Source organism: Episyrphus balteatus, chromosome 3 (assembly GCF_945859705.1).
Source record: "Episyrphus balteatus chromosome 3, idEpiBalt1.1, whole genome shotgun sequence".
Taxonomy (NCBI): domain Eukaryota; kingdom Metazoa; phylum Arthropoda; class Insecta; order Diptera; family Syrphidae; genus Episyrphus; species Episyrphus balteatus.
This window is the reverse complement of record NC_079136.1, coordinates 123,843,193-123,860,944: the sequence shown is the minus strand read 5'-3', so window position 1 is coordinate 123,860,944 and position 17,752 is coordinate 123,843,193. Positions and strand designations below refer to the sequence as shown.

The following is a 17,752-nucleotide window of genomic DNA, read 5'->3' as shown; positions in this document are numbered from 1 at the left end:
TGCACAATTACGTCATTTGTATACAAATTGTTTAATGTATTTTCTTTTTATAGGCTAAAAATGATGCAACATAGATAAATTGTATTTTTTTTTTGTTTTCTTTTGAAGTGGTATCGAGTATAATATATATATTTTTTTATATTTATGTGTACATATTTAGACAAGTACATTTATTAAATTATTTGAAAAGATAGCTGGTGTCGTATTGTATCTATAAACAAGATCGAGACTTTTAACCTGGTTGGGATCTAAATTTACACATTTATAAAACAAATTTTAAGAATTAAAGAAAAATATTTTTATTTTTCCATAATTACTTCAAAATCCATTATAAATTATCTAAGACCTTCTACATTAAGGCTGCAGAAGCTCTAATAAATGGGAAAATACTTTCCATTTTTTTTTAGAAGAATCAAATCGAAGGTGGAGAAGTCTGAAAAACTGCTTTCTGGTTCATCTTAAACAAAAACCGAACAATCGATCGTGTGTGTAGATTTAACACATAGTCACAGCGTAAATTCTAGCAGCCTGTGAAGGGTACTAAACTAAAGGGGAATCATGCGACAAAAATGGGCATCTCCCATGAAATTATGAGAACCAGCATAAAAATAAAACACCTTCTCTATGAGTGCTATTCTTTTGTCAGAACAAGGAAGCAGATATGTATTTAGTAAAAACATTTATCAAAGTGTAATTTAAAGCTGGTTAATGATGAAAACATAACACATTTGTGCTTATACAGTGCAGGCTAAAAAATATCAGCACCGTTACAAATTGCATTTCATTGAATGGACAAATATTTCCAGTCGCTACTGTATTTTGAAGCTGTATTGAACTGTATTGCTTGAAGCTTAAACACTCTCCTTTGTTTATATCTGGCCCTTAAATAGTAACCGTTATTTTGTATTGGGTAAACCCCTTTTTTACTGTGTTAAAAATACCTATGAACGTCAAATTATTAAAAAAAAAAAGATTTCCGAATGGAGAAGTTCGAAGTTTTTTCGGCAAAAATAAGTTATGTTAACAAATCTCGTCAGACGTCTAGTTCAACAACGCCAAAAACATCCTTTCAAGCCTGCAACCAAGCTAAGAAAGACCTGAATATTACAACTTGTGTTGAGACCGTTCGCCACAGATTGGGGGAACATAATATAACGGAGCGTAATCCCTCTTTTAAATGCAGAACTAGTTAAAAAAACAGATGAAAGCTTCGTATTTTCGTAAGAAGACCTTCGAAAACGAAATAAAACCTTAAATAGAAAAATAAAATAGTTAAGCATGGAGCTCCAATCATAATGGCGTGGGCTTGCTTTTCTTATTTTGGTATGTGAACAAAAATGACCGGTGCGAATAAGCGACCACAGAGGCAGTCGTTTATTTATTTAAGATCTCATTTTTGTTGAAACTAATTCTCGCCTTCTCCGTTAAGCTGAGGAATAATGAAGGTAGGGATTTTGATTTTAGTTGTTAATAGCATCAGTTGCGTTTTACTTTAGTTAACTCATGGACCACAACTAGTAGTACAGTAACCAGTACTAGCGTATATGCCACTGCCTTCATGGCAATTCTCTAAAGCTTTAAGAGGATATTTTTAATAGCAAGGAGCCATAAATGGGAAAAAACGATCGCCTACCTAAGGTGTACCTCTGTTAACTCATTTAAAACAGTATGTATTTCCTAAACTTGCTTGAATTCTTCTCTCCTTTATCATGGAAAAAGTCCAAATTCTTATGTAGTCTTCTACTTTAAAAATCGCTAAGGACTCCAGAATAAATTCGGTTAGGACATTAGTTAAACGCCCCCTTCTACGTCTAAGAATTTAGCTAGGGTATATTCCCCGAAGTGGATGGTGGGCTCAATCGTTCGAACGACTATATGTAGGGCTGTTTCCGTACATTTTCGTACAACTGATCGGCCAAAAAATTTCCCTTTTACCCCTTTGGTAATGAAGACCACACATAATTGTCTCCATGAATTGGGCACATGGTTAAGAAGCCTTTAAGGATGTTTTAAAGCCAAGGGACTCTTGGTGATTTTATAGCATGATTGGCAGAATACAATCAGGCCTTGGAGATTTATACGGAGAGAAATGTTTTAATAGCCAAGGCTATATTTTCTCTTGTTAGAGTTTTACATGCTCTGCTGAAACTGATTGCAAGGATATAATGTTTATTTCTGAGAAGCTGTATTCGCACCCTGGAAAGTAAATAGTCATCAGTAGCTGATTTTATCGAAAATTATACTACTAACTCACTCAATTAAAAAACACATAAGACAGTTTTTATTATATTGTACATAATTCTATGATATCTCTATTCTTTATCATAATCTACATCATTCTTCTTATACTTTGCATCCCTAATTAAATCCATAAGATTCAAAACATCTTTAATTCAATAGCTTATTATCCACAATTTTCCCACACAAATATTAATAATGTGTGTGGGTAATCTTCACACCACCCCCAACCATAGTCAACATAATAAATTATTAAATCAATCATTTATTTTTCTATGATAGAAATATCGATAAATTCAATTTCCTTTATATCAAGAATAAAACTTATCAACAACAGAACTAATCCTTTTGTCTTTTTGCAAAAAAAAAAGAAAAAACAACAAGAGAAAAAGGTCTTCCCTTCAAGATGATTGACACTCAAGATTTATATTTGTAATGTAAAAAAAACAAGGAAGGAAGGAAGTAAATTATTATTTATTTTTTTGTTTGTTGTTGTTTTGCTAAAATTTAAAACTTTTTTTAAGGTGTGGTAGGGTAAGTTATTAGAAAAAGTTAAATGCACAACTCAGTTGACAACAGAGAGAAGAAGTTAGGAAGTTTTCCACGTGCTATTACCTACTACCTAACAACAAAAAATAGACGTTTTTTTTCTTTTAAGCTTCTGTCATAGTTTCATAACACAATCTTTTGTCTCCAAAATATTTTACATACATTATTTTCATCTTCTTTTTTTTTTTCTTTTCTTGTAAAAAGCCAAAAAGAAAAAAAAAAAAAAACTTATTATATTGATAAACTACTTATGCCCTGAATTAGTCATGTTTCCTTGGCATTGAACACGGGTTTTATATTATTATTTTTTTTTTTTTCGTTCGTTTGCTTCTTTTCTTAATGACAGTACCTACATAATATTATAATAGGAAGAGCAACCCGTGTGTGTGTTGCGGTATGATTTTCTAAACAATCAATACATTATTGATTGAATATAATTCACATGCTGCCTGCTACTGCATCAGAATTATATTATTATAAGATTATATCAGATTGTTTTTTTTTTTATAGAAAAAAAAATGCATATTATTTTTAAATTTTAAGTAGCACATGCTTCTCTTTACAACAACGCCCCTAATGTCCTAATAATAATAATAAAAAAAAAAGAAAATAGAAAAAAAAAACCTGTTGGCAATCCCATCTCTTCCAACCCAACTCCCCTTTTTCCTTACTTTACTATCGATTTTGTACAAAACAAAAAAAAAATCATAAATTGTATGTTTTTCTGTTTAAGGATAATTACCTGAGGCAAATTTGCATTAATCTGACGATGCAAACTATCACGCTCCTTTTCCACATCATGCAACTTCATTTCCGACTCACTAAGTCGTTCCTGTGCTTCACGCAAACTATCCATAAGCTTATCTCTCTCGTCCAGCATCGATACCATAAGTTGTTCAAAATTGGCATCTTCGCCGCTAAATTGCGACGATCGCTGCGAGATGCTATCCTCGGATATAGTCGGCATCACGTCGCACATCATGCTCCACATTATATTTTAAATTCACCAAGGGGGAATTTGAAATATCTTTCTCTATTTCTTTGTGGTTCTTAGATGCCACCAAGAGAATAAAAAAGCTAGAACAGATGAAGACTGTTCTTTTGTTTTTTTGTATTTTGTCAAAGATTCAAGGGAGTTCCGGGTTTTGGGGTAGTCACTCCGCGAAATGAGTAATTCAAGATTTATCAGAGACCAAAGAAGGAAGAAAACTTAGGCAAAAAGTTCCAAAGAGGTGCTCCTTTCATACATTCATTCAAGATTACAAAATTTGTACAAAAAAAAAAAAAAAAACTTCCCTTTTCCCCGAGAAGTCAATTTATATGAAAAAATTCCTTCTTTTTAAAAAGGTTTTTTTTTTTCGGAGTCTTTTTTTTTTATGTAATTATATCAATTTTATGGAGAGCCTTGCTCAATCGATATGTGTTGTTTGTAGTTATGAATAATCTCAATTTAAGTTGTCATACAACTTTTTTATTACATATTTTTGTTAACACATATTTTTTCATTCAACATTTTTTATTTTTTTCTCAGAGCAGAGCCCCTCTCTGCCTGCAGCTCCCCCCCGCGGCGGAATCGCAGAGCAAACACACGCACCAACCAGCACCACCACACAAAGGTGTGCAGAATCAGAGAAAAAAAAGTAGTAAATTACTTTAAATCAAAAAAAAAAAAAAAAAAAGAGAACGACACACAGAAAATCGAGAGGAGGAATGAGAAGAAAATAAAAAAAATGCTGCCTACTTCCTCTCTCCTCGCTCAACACAAGAAGGGTTTTTCTTCAACACTTTAAAAATATTAGGTTTTCAATTTTCATTTTCGTTAAAACATATTTCATGTTTTTATTGCAACACTTTTTTTCTCACAGCAGAAAAAAAAACCCCAAAAAACTACTTATTTTTTTCTAATAAGGAAAAATTCGAAGAAGGCGAATTGGGCGAAAAAAAAGTAAAGAAGAAATATACAAAAAAAAAAAAAAAAAAAAACTCTGATTTGAGTTGGGATGAAGAAAAAAAAACCACAGCCCGCCCGCAAATGTGTATTGCAATTTTTATGTACACTGCGATTTAACACAAATCGACAATACAACGGATTTAAAACAAATCAGAGATGTTAAGTATTGTATTGTTTATTAAATTATCGTAACATTATTCATAAATTTATTAAATTTATTGTAGATTTTCGCGTTTTTCCAAAAAGGTGGCGAGAGCTCTATTCACACACGAACAATCTATACAACCCGGTCGCCATGTTTTGTCAAAAAAAAAAAAATTGGAATTGAATTTGTGTGATATGTCAAGAATTTTTTCCATATAGATATATATATCTAGTTTCTTCTTTTGATATGGTGGTTGTCTCTGTTTTGGATTTGAACGAAAGTTTTCTTCAACACCCTTTCGTTGAGTTTTTATTTTTTGTTGTATTTTTTTTTGAAATTAAATGTCATGATGACAGGAAAATGTCAGTTTTGACAGTATGGAAATTTGTTTTGTTTACGTTTTTTTTTTTGTTTCTTGATATTTTGTGTGTGGAATTTGGCGATGGATTTTTCAGAAAAGTTAAAATTTCGATCAAAAAATCGACAGAGAAATGGTAAATTATAATTTTTATAGTTTTATTTTCATGTTTTATAATATATTTGAGCCTTTCTTTAAATTGCTGTGAGTGTCAGTCAATATTCTTAATTTTGTACATAGGTACTATCTTGCAATGTGGTTTTTGTATATTTTCATAGTTTTTGTTATCAGCAATTTGTATATTTGATTGGATTTTCTTTTCCATTGATCAGGTCATAGAATCTTATAAGAATAAATCCAATTTTCATGGGAAATGTCATAGAATATGGATTCCTTTGAGGAGATTGTAGATTGTAACGCAAGCGCGGGGTGATATTTTTTTTTAAATTATGTATTTCTATAACAACCTGCATATCACATATTCCCATATTCATTTCCAAAGGCCGAAGAATTTCATAATTGAATGTTGAGTTTTTGTTTTAAACAATCTAACTATACTTACTCCATAGAAGCGATTATAGAACTTCTTACCTTCTTCCTTATTCGATTCTGTTATGATCTCGATATTGAAGAGGTAGTTCTGGCAAGTAACTACCATCTTCACACTAGTGAACCGCATGTTGGGTTTTTCGGGTTCACTTAAGAAAGCTTCTTGAAGGCTCCCGATTCAACCTCCAATTTCATTTTAACTTTATTTTGGTTGAAAATCCAATGAGAAAAGTTATAATTAGAGATTGCAATCCCGGGATTCGGGATCCCGGCCCATTTTTTGATCCCGAAAATCCTGGGATTATAGCTTTCCAATCCCGGGATTGGTGGCTAAATATTCGTATGCAAAAAATGACACAATTCTGCAAAAAAAAAAAAAAACATTTAGAAATGGAAAGAACTTTCCTTACTAGTTGATTGTGAAATAGCCTTCTTACGATGATTGAACGCTTTGCACTTTTAAAACAGAGCATTTAAAAATCGCTTATCGATCTCAATCACCCTATGAGGTTTGAAGAAACAGATTTTGATTTAATAAAGCCATAACTACAATGACCTAAAAAGTGAAAAAGTGGAAAAGTGAAAATTTTCAAACTCATTTTGTGAATGATGCAAAAAGCTTATTTTTTGGTTAAAAAAAAAAAAACAATTTTTGTAGTTTTTTCCAAAAACAAACAGCACTACAATAAAATAAATTTTGTTTACTTTTGTAAATTTCCAACTTTTTCACTTTTTATGTCATTGTAGTTATGGCTTAAGGGCCCAACCCATAGAATCCGTTGCGTCCGTTGCGTCAAAGTTTTTGACTGACAGCTCGATAAAATACACACGTTCTTAAGAGGCCAACCCATAGAATCCGTCGCGTGCGTTACGTTGAAGTTTTCAACTGACAGCGCGATAAAATACAAAGGTTCTTATGAGAATGGACCCATACATGACGGACTCGACGGATGCGTTTTATGGGTCGGTTCTCATAAGAACGTGTGTATTTAATCAGGCTGTCAGTTAAATCCGTCGACGTAACGGATGCGACGGATTCTATTGGTTGGGCCCTTTATGGGAAGTCCGTCTCCGTCCGATCCGTCGCTTATGGGTCGCTTCCCATAAGAACGTGTGTATTTTATTTTAAAACTTCGACGCAACGGACTCAACGGATTCTATGGGTCGGGCCCTTTAACTGAGATAATTGAAGTCAGCGTTGCCAACTGAGTCATAATTATGCCTTTTAGGCATAATTTCATTGGATGATGCATTGAGGCTTATTTTTGGAGAAAAAGGCATAATTTTTCCATTCCTCAAAATAATCAAAATTTTACAATTTTTTGAAATACCTACCTTCTTTTAAATAATTATAATCTTTCAATATGATCAAAAAGGATACATATGTATATACATTATGTACATCTTTCAAAAAAGTTATGATTTTTGAATTATAAATTTTGTTTTCACGTTCAAACTCTTGACAGTTTCCGATTTTCAAAAGAATTTAGTCTGCAATATGTACTTAGGTAATTCAATTTTTGTAGAAGATATGTACTTCAAACTGCAATTTCGTTGGAAATCGACGGAATTTGTTGTAGATTTTCTTGGGCCCCTAGCAGAATAAGAGTACCTACACAAATGGTTTTTTTTAGACCAAATTAAGCTAACTAAGCTTTTTGCATCATTTTATAAAATTTTCCATTCGGAAAAATACGATTAAAAAAGTTCACTTTTTCACTGCATCTTAATTATTTTATAAAGTAATAGATACATAAATTAATGAATGAGTAAAATCCTTTTGAAGCAATACAGTTGCCTTTTCGTGGCAAATATGTTGAAAATAAACATTTTGTGTATATTTGCACTTTTCGTATTAACTTTTTTTGAATATATGTAAATTGAAAAAATCTTAAATGAGGCACAATTTTTTTGAAAAATGCATAATTTTTTTTCAAGTGAGGCTTAATTTTGGCTGAAGAGGTTGGCAACACTGATTGAAGTACTTGCTCCAATAAATTAACAGTTGAATCTCTTTGCCGTTCTGGTTCTAAAATGTGTACAGCTGATGGTACTCTTAAATTTCTTTTTAAGCAGTTAGAGTCGAAAACTTTAACAAACTGAGGACAGCTTTTATTAATCGCTTGAGCTTGCGGCGGTGAGCATAATTATCTGGTGTTCTTGCTCACATACAGCACTCAAAAGTAATTTTCGAAAACTCAAGCCCAGAAGTGAGAAATTTATTTTCAAGTCCCAACAAAATGACATTAATAAAGCAAATAACATCAATTTTAAAACGTGTGGGTGCTGTCAACGATGACTATATTTATGAAACTGAACCTGTTGCTGTTCCATCCAGCTGCGAAGTGAAACTTTCTTTGAAAGAAAAATTAGAAAATGAAGTAAAAAATAGTCTCAGAACCCCACCAAAATATAGAAGCGGCTAATGAAACGACTTTAATTAAGCTATCAAAAAAGGGATGCTGCTTTTTGAAGACGGGATAAGAGGAAAATACTTAGAGCAGGGACATAAATATTTTATGTCCATCCCTCTAACGAGTATTGAAACAGAGCATGCAATTTCTGCTCCTGCAAGTTTTGGAACCCAATTTAGAAGCAGACTTGCAGCCAAAACATTGGATCCTTTGCTTTTTATTCGATTTTATTATAAAAATAATTCCAAATTAATTTAATTTTATATTTATGTATTTATTTTTTTATTTACTTCTTAACTAAATATACAGACTGAATTAATTATGAACAAACGTTTAGAATATATAGTTTATTCCGTTAGTAATATTTTTTAGTTTTTGTTGTTTTGTTTTACTTGTTTTGTTTGTTTTTATGAAGAATATTATTTTTTTTTGTTCTTTGTCCGTTGTAAATAATAAAAATTAATGCATAAAACTTTTTTTTGCCTCCCAAATTGAGTCTGAAAATATTTTTGAAATCCCGGGATTGAATTTTTTAAATCCCGAAATCCCGGGATCGGAAAATCATCTCGGGATTGCAATCTCTATATAATGGACTCTTCTGAAGATTCCAGATATTTTAAAATTCAAACCTGTTTTTTTTTTTTGTAGGTATATGCAAAAATTGCTCGCACACAGTTATGTATAAAAATAAATCATTTGGCAATATCCATTTGCCACAAGAGATCATTGGGTTTCTCTGTTTCAAATGGAAATCCACATAGATGTCGATTTCCATTTCAGATTGAGCTCTAGAAAATTTGATCTCGGATCAATAAAAAATTATCTCTTTTGGAAAATAGAATTTGAGATACCAGTATTTCCCAGTATTTTTTGCTCCGAGCAGGATACTGAGCTGTCTGAACAATAACTGTTTTTCTTTTTTAGCTCAGATAATTCTGAACGCTCAACTTTTGTTTCTTTTTTTGATCTGAAAATGGTCAGAGTACAATCTACGAGCTCAGGAAAAATGACGGAGTAAAAAGCTGAGCCGGACCATTTCACATAATAAAAATAATCAGAGCGATCTCGATTAGCTCAGTCTACTCAGAGCTAAAAAAAAAAACGTCTATAGACTAATTTACCGGACAGACCGACTGTCCTTTGACCGGTTGATTTTTTGGGTTCACACTCTCTAGACAATATTCATCAAAATCATTTTATAGGTAATTTTTACTGTTTATTTAATTTCTTGTGCTTTCAAATGACTGAAAATATTATGTTATTGTCTGTTGGATATGTTGTTCAATATAAGATGAGAGAAATCTGAGCTTGAAATTGGGGAATTAAAATCTCAGGAAAATCAAGTTCTTTTCGAAATAAATTTTCATAGATTCTGATGTATAGCATTTAAAAAAAAAAATTGTGTACCAAATGAAAGATCTTCAAAGAAATTTTCCGTCATTCTGTCCGTGCGTCTGGCGCGTCGGATAACGGAATTATGTCATTTCGGGTTTTTGAGAAAAAAAAAATTTTTCAATGTAGTTCTAGATCTACCAAATTCGGTCCTCGCTAGGTATACGTCTTTTAAATCAGAAACTTGTTGGAGTAATTGACTTCATATTATGTTTTCTTTTTGGGTGTATTCCGAAAAGCAATCTTTGTTTTCTAATAGCATTACCAGGATATGAATGTTGATCAGAATATTAATTATAAGGAAGGAATCTCTACGTTTCGATTTTTCTAGAATCCTTAGCTTGTTTTAAGGTAGACGTATGTGTGTGTAGTGTGAAATTTTATCAAATCATTAAATGGCACTCATAGTTTCCCATCTTAATAATTTTTGGTTTGATAATTAAAAAAACATTTTTTTTTTAACTAATTTAAATATTATTAAAATATATTTTTTTTTTTTTGTTATTTTAAGAAATCGTCCTGCAGGACCTTGCAAATGAAATAACTTTAAATGTCAAACCAAAACGAGGGAACTCAAACTTTAATTCTACTCAATCCCAAACTGAAACAGTTGTCTTCAACCACATACTGGATGATGTATGGTTTAATATAGCCGATCACCTTAATCCCGAAGATGTTGGAACGTTTGCCTTAATTTGCCGCCAAAGTGCAAATGTAGTTGCTTGTGCTATATTTTGGAAAAAACTCTACCGACGTTTTTGTAAAGATACAAAAAAACTTCCAGACAACTTGAGATCAAGATGTGAAAATCAAATTGGCTCAATTCGTAGTAATGTCATTTGTGCATTATTTCATTTATATCCTCCGTTCATAGCTAGAATCAAGAAAGGCTATGAAATGTCTTCAGTTCATGGTTATGGTTGTAATTACAATTGGTATTGGAAAACTGGACCATATTGGTTTTTCTGTTATAAACTATGGAATAAAACAAAAACAAGAAAACCCAAAGAGGAGGAGATTGAAGATTCAGACGAAGACGATGAATATGGTCTAAATAGTATTCTAAATAAACTAAATAATGTCTTTGAGAATCCCGATGAAGGAATTTATTTGCTTTTGGTAATTACAAATAAATTTATACCATTACCTGAACTTCGCACTGCCATGATATTGCATTCTACACGGCAATTACTTAATTCCGATTTGAGAAACACAAATGTGGAATTGACTTTTTTACCTGAAAACCAACAACAGACCTCAAAATTATCAGTGGATATACTTTATACGTCATGTAAGCATAGAGTAATACCATGGTGGCATCCGGACTTTGAAAGAGTTCAATTATTGTATAAAAAACAAGGTGATATTTTTTTCTAATTTTACAAATCTAAAAAAAATAAATACAAAACAAAAATAAACAAAGTAAAAATAAATAAAAATGTTTTTTTTTTTGTCTTTTACTGTATTAATACAAGTAGGTATAAGTTTTAACATGAGGTGTAACCAAAATAAAATTCGCAGCTTTGTTATTTTCACCTAATTTAATTTTTATCCTTACCTAACAGAGAAAGAAAATCACTTGCTAGTACAGAGATACACAGAAGGGTATCTCTGTGATAGTAGGTTAACCGACCGTCTATGATATAAGTTACGAGACAGTACTCTCTTTAAACTTCAATCAAAATAAGAAATAATACAGTGTCTGTTTTTCAGAATTCCTGAATCGACATCGATCTGGTACAGAAGCCATTTTCTGTACTTTCGTGATCATACAATTAAATCGCAAAAAATTGCTTAGATCTATGACTTTTGAAAACGTCACAAATGCTCACCATACAACATGGGGTAGTACTGATATGTAGCAAAAGAGTGAGTATCATATAAACTTTATCGTGGGAAAACTGACACTTCTTTTCGAACTTTTCAGTCAGCGGATGACATCTTCCCAATTTCCACAGTTCAACAAAAATTCAATTATGATACTACATTGCATACCAGGAATGAAGTTATTTGTTAACTGCAACCGAAGAGGCGATAGTCCAGTTACATAGCTAATAAGGTAAGTAGAGGTAAAAATTGGTGTCAAATATAAGATAAATTGTACTTTTAAAATGGAAATTTCTATGTGATAACCCAATTTTAAAGGAAAAATTGCTACGTGACAAAATTTGTCATATTTTTAAAGTTTGGTCAAAAAGGAAATGACACCTCCCCTAGTACTGCCTGCAAAAACAGTACATATCAGCCATTTGAAGGCTTTTCTTAATCTGCTGCGAGCTCTTAGAGTATCATAATTTTGTTGGTCATAATATATTCTTTATAGTGGTTACCATATTTTCAGGTCTATATTCTTTAAATTAGAAATCGGCAAAAATAAATATAAAATAAGGAGCAAGAATTTTGTTATGTGATTTCAATTGACTTAAGTATGCTGAATTTAAAACTATTTACAGATTTATTCTATCACTTCTTGTTTTTAAACTTAACTCGTCACTATTTCCGCTACAAAGTCGCAAAATTTAATTTCTATATATTTTTCCAATATTTTGCTTTTATCATTACAAATCAGGATTGACAAATCATGATTTGATTAAAAAAAAAACTATTTATTAATTTATTTATCACTAAGATTTTTCAGAAAAAAAAAATTAATTTGAAAGGATAAAAATATATGTTATAGACGATTTATTTTAAACGATTTAACGGTGATATAATTTGACGTCAAAATCACCAAAATCTGTATTTTTGACCTGCCAATATTTAATATTTTAAAATACGTAGAATGAATGAATGAAATTTTGACTTTGGATCACACAAAAATCCTTCCGAAAAGTATATTTTGGTTCAAGCTCTAATTTTCTTATTTTTTTACTGCTCTTTCGCAATACATGTAATCCAGTCAAATAAGGGTTTAACCTCGGAATGAATGTTAGTAGAAATTTTTTTTGCTCAATATCTTCCTTTTGCCATTCTATAACATATCTCAAAAGTCTAGAAAAATCTCATGTCCGCTTGTCGCGATTTCAAGGCCAAATCGCGAAATGGAGATTTTCAAAATTAGCAAAAATAGGCTATGGTATTATATACATATATGATACATGATTTCAAGGTATTTTTTAATGCTGATTCCAAAAAATCTGAAATCAAGACAATCTGACGTCTCTGGAAAAAGTTATACCTGTTTTTCATCTGTCAACTCATATTATTATAACAGTTGCAAACTTACTGCCGAAAACCCCTAAAAGTTATGGTAGATGAACCAAATTTTGCATGAAGATTTTAGAATCAATCATTATTAAAAATCAAAACAATCCATTACAAAAAATATATATACCTACGAAATAATGGTATTTTTTGATGAAGGGGCAAATTTTAGGATATGCACTAAAGAAGATTCTTGTTCATCTTAGGAATAAGTGCTAATAGGCTAATTTTTTCATTTTAATCTTTGTTTGGATATTCTTTAAGTACCCTCAAAAATCTAAAAAAAATCTCATGTCCGCAAGTCCTAATTTTCTTGGTTTGAAGATAAGGTGCAGATTTTAAAAAATTGAAAAACTACACTTCAGATATTTGTGTCAGATCAACATGAATAAGGTGCATTACTTTTCAGGGATGGTCAGGTTGACTTGTTTGTGAGTTTTGTTGGAATAATTGTTAAAAAATACCTTTAAATCATGTCGCTTATGTTGGTATACATATAAAAATTTAAACTTTTCTTATTATTTTTTTAAAATCTGCAACTTATCTTCAAACCAAGAAAATTAGGACCTGCGGACATTAGATTTTTTTTTGATTTTTGAGGGTAATTAAAGAATATCCAAACAAAGATTAAAATGAAAAAATTAGCCTATTAGCACTTATTCCTAAGATGAACAAGAATCTTCTTTAGTGCATATCCTAAAATTTGCCCCTTCATCAAAAAATACCATTATTTCATAGGTATATATATTTTTTGTAATGGATTGTTTTGATTTTTAATAATGATGGATTCTTAAATCTTCATGCAAAATTTGGTTCGTCTACCATAACTTTTAGGGGTTTTCGGCAGTAAATTTGCAACTGTTATAATAATATGAGTTGACAGATGAAAAACAGGTATAACTTTTTCCAGAGACGTCAGATTGTCTTGATTTTGGATTTTTTGGAATCAGCATTAAAAAATACCTTGAAATCATGTATCATATATGTATATAATACCATAGCCTATTTTTGCTAATTTTGAAAATCTCCATTTCGCGATTTGACCTTGAAATCGCGACAAGCGGACATGAGATTTTTCTAGACTTTTGAGATATATTATAGAATGGCAAAAGGAAGATATTGAGCAAAAAAAATTTCTACTAACATTCATTCCGAGATTTACCCTTTTTTTCTCCTTATTTGACTGTATTAATGATAGGCTTTCAAAAAACAAACCTACAATTTACAAAAACGATCGATATTGAAAAAATTAGCTAAGGGGATTGTTGTAGCGACCAAAAAACGCATGAAGGAAAAAAAAGAGCAAAATGATACGAGGATATGGGGGTAAGGGAGCGGGAGTTTGTTGGGCGAATATCCGGAGTTTAACAAAGCATTTTTAGGGGGTAAATAGTAACTTGTTGTTTTACAGGAACTTTCACTAATACTTTTTGATAAAAAAAAAAATACCTCGAAAAATAGTCACTTTTAATTTTCATGGATGATGACGGAGGCCTTGTTCGATTTCCTGCCTCCACCACCTCAAAAATAATCAAAATCGGGCCGGTTCCTAAATTAATTGCTCTAGTTACTCCACTAATTTTATACAAATATCCCATTTGATCAGCTATTGGTTAAATACTCTATGCTGAAATATTGATTTCATCTTATAATATGTATAATAATAATAAAATTGAGTTTCCATTAAACTTACCATGTACCATCTATGTCAATGTCCTGCGCAAGAAACGTCATTTCAAAAAATAAAATATTTTATAGTAGTTGGTTTTGTTTTAATGTTTTTATTCCAATAATAAATTGTTAACTACAAGTAGCATTAATGTATAATGTAACTTAACATTTTTGTGTTAATGCACTTTTTCCACTTGAGAGATTGCAAAATACATTTGTTTTTATTTTTATTATTTTTTTTTTGTTTTTAATTAATGAAAAATTAAATTAACATCCGGTTTAATATAATTTTTTTTATTATTATTTTGTTTAAATTTAATGATGTTAGCGACTTTCTAATAAATATCCATACCATTCCTTCCGTTAAATTATTTTGTTTTAATGTGTTGTATAAAGTTAAATAACAAAAACAAAAAAGATGATTAAAATTGGGTTACCAATAAATTGTTATAAATAGTTTTTTTTTCTTGTTTATAATAACTATTTTTTTTTGTTTTTATTACATGATTTTAATAATAGTAATAATAATATATTAATATATATATAAACATACAAAAATAACCGGCTTATTGCAATTTTTAATTTAATTTTTGTTAAATATTTTCTTTTTTGTTATTTCATGAAAATGCTATTTTTTTTTTGTTTTTGTTTGTTATTTTTGGTTTCAAAAAGTGTGTCAGAGCTTTGTATATTTAATTTTTCACCTTCTTCAAATTGTCTGGTTTCACTAAGAAAAATAAATAAATTTATTTATTTTAATAAATAATTAAAGTTCAAACTTAATTTTCGTATTTTATTCGATTTTTTGTTGTTTTATTTTTGTGTTGTGTCTTTATTGTATACAAATATTTGTTAGATAAATAATAACAAATTAAAAAAAAAAAACATATTTAATTAGAAAATAAAAAAAAAACAAACAAACTAAAGCAGTATGACTAGACTTCTTGTTTTTATTGTTATTGTACATTTTTATTTTTTTTTTTTTGTTCAATCATCACCATCACCACAATTCACAAAGCTTCTAAGTAATTTTTTGTTTTTTTCTTTTACTGTTGTTAAATAAAAAAAATTATATTTTTGTAATTTAATAGATATATATTTTTTGTTTAAGAAATTGCATAAATGGAAAAATATATAAATGTTTGTATATATATGAAAAAATAACACGAGAGTATGTCTCCGATGCAACTAAATTCTACAACACACACGCACATCAAAGTTGTTTTTTCTTGGTTTTGTTTTTTTATTTTTTTATTTGTTAATGTTTTTTTTGTTTTGTTTTTTTTTTTTTTATGTTTTTCCTTCTAAAATACTATATAATGTTAAATGTATGTGTAAATATAAATGTGAATTCTCACAACAATATAATACTTTCTACTTAATACCATAGGTTTGCTACATTATTTGGCTGCCAATTGATTTATCTTTTTCTTTTGTTGTTTTTTATTAATTTGTTTAAACCCAACTTATTATTTTTATGTTAAAGAAAAACAGAATTAAACGAATCATCTTTATATTTCACTATGAAAAGTTTTATTATTTTTTTTATTTTGTGAAACCAGACTTCTGATTTGCCAACTCTGTTTCCTTTTATTTTTTTGTTGGCTTATTTATATGAACACAGAACTGAATTTTATTGCAACTTTGGGATCGCAACTTTACATTATATTTAAGTTATCAAGATCCTTCTATATTGTTTTTGTTCTGTGTTGGTTGTTCTTGTCTTGTTTTTTTTTTTTTTATTGGAAATTTCAATAAAGAAAGCGATGGACTTTGGCTTTTTAAAAACATTTAATGAAAAAAATGCTTGAAAGATTTATGCACCACAAAACAACCACAGCACCAAAAAAAACCTAAATTAACACAATTCTTGTCACTTTTGATAGACATTTTTGTGATGGTTCTTTTTGTTTTTTTTTCTCAGGTTTCTAATTCTTACAGGCCACTCTAAGTGCAGTGCAGTTGGGGTGGAAAAATTGGAAACAATCAAAATTTAAATTCAACCCCCATTTTATTCGGGAATAATTCCCAGTGAAAATTATTTGAACTGTCCCCTTATAAAAAATCGCCTCTTTTGTACATTATACTTAGCAAAATTACATTACACATGTAAATTATTTTTTTTCTCCAATTTAAAGACAGTAAAGACTTTAAAAATTTCATCTCATTTCTAAAAATAAATTGTGGGAAAATTGAAGATTTCATAAGATAATTCAAATAAACCGTCATAACATTCACTTATTCCAAAAAAAAAACTCAAGAAAATTGTCTTGATTTCTAGTTTTGTCCCACTCCATGAGAATAAAATACACCCTTCAATTTAATATTAACTGGATTTCTATAAATTAAATCAATTTGCTATTTAGGCCAATTTTATTGACTCTCCATTAAATTCAAAGTAGCCATTTAAAAGGGGAAATTTTGAGATTCGAATGCGATTTTTAATGACGGCTTTAAATACAGAATGTATGAAAAACACCGTATTCCTTAAATCACGTATTGAAATGCGTAAAGCCACTATTCAACCTAATCGATGTATCGTTTGTAAACGAAAAGGACTTCCGATCAGAGCTTAAATATGTATTTTTTTTTTTTAGATATTCGTTGGGAAAAAAATTAATGTATCCGTTTTCCTAAAAATTCCTAAATCGAAACAGTTCAATTCAATTCATTTATTCAATTTTTGTTATTCAGAACAAAAAAAAAACTCCATAGATATTTTTTTCTGTGATTGTATGTTAATAAAATAGATGAGTATAGGCTCCTTTAAAATTTAAACAAAAGAGTTGAGCAGCGAACCTTTTTGTTTTCAGTATTTGGTCGAAGAGGGATTGCTACTTAATCTCAGTTAGTTTAGTTTGTGATAAAATAGTTTTTGCATGTGCGAGGGGGCCCATACAAGACCGTATATTTCATTTTTTCAACCAAACAGTTGAGAGACTAAAAATTAAATGTGCGCGACTAGCCTTAAAAATTGAGATACAGCATACAATTTAAATAGAATATCTGTTTTATATTTTTTTTTTTCAGTTTTTAAATTTTTTTTTGAATAAAACGAAATTCATCTACAATACCTATTTTTTTGTTTGCGAAGCAAATTCTTGTACTCGATAACTTTATGTCACATTCTTCAAAATTCTTAATTGGAATTGCTTTACTAATTCGTGGCTTTCAATGTGCTCTTTTACAAAACAATTTTATGTTTGTTTAATTTGTTTTTTTATTGGATCTGTAAACTTTTTTGTTCCTTTTCAGTTCAAATTTATTTACTCTCCACTATA

The 17,752-nt window shown here is 29.9% G+C and overlaps 2 protein-coding genes and 1 long non-coding RNA gene across 10 annotated transcripts in view; 2 read left to right on the top strand and 1 right to left on the bottom strand.

Annotated features, from left to right (window-relative positions):
- LOC129917111 (liprin-alpha-1) overlaps positions 1–4,307 on the bottom strand; it is a 66,056-nt gene extending 61,749 nt beyond the window's left edge. For all 7 annotated transcript variants that reach the window (XM_055997455.1, XM_055997457.1, XM_055997458.1 and 4 more), the window contains exon 1: positions 3,530–4,307. In XM_055997455.1, coding sequence (XP_055853430.1) covers positions 3,530–3,778 — 249 coding nt within the window. In that variant the 5' untranslated portion in view covers positions 3,779–4,307. The remainder of the gene's footprint in view (positions 1–3,529) is intronic.
- LOC129917114 (uncharacterized) lies at positions 2,617–5,128 on the top strand. Its single transcript, XR_008772589.1, has 3 exons — positions 2,617–2,700; positions 4,319–4,896; positions 4,963–5,128. It is a non-coding gene; the product is annotated as an uncharacterized LOC129917114 (long non-coding RNA).
- Positions 5,129–5,241: 113 nt separating this feature from the next.
- On the top strand, positions 5,242–12,070 carry LOC129917113 (transmembrane protein 183). Of its 2 annotated transcripts, none has more exons than XM_055997462.1 (3): positions 5,242–5,377; positions 10,108–10,956; positions 11,310–12,070. In XM_055997462.1, exons 1-3 carry the CDS (start codon positions 5,326–5,328, stop codon positions 11,456–11,458), a joined length of 1,050 nt encoding a protein of 349 aa, XP_055853437.1. In that variant the 5' UTR covers positions 5,242–5,325; the 3' UTR covers positions 11,459–12,070. The 2 variants fall into 2 exon arrangements, with proteins under 2 accessions (XP_055853437.1, XP_055853438.1); XM_055997463.1 differs by lacking the exon at positions 11,310–12,070 and adding an exon at positions 11,162–11,287 and having other exon boundaries at positions 5,243–5,377.
- Positions 12,071–17,752: the final 5,682 nt, after the last annotated feature.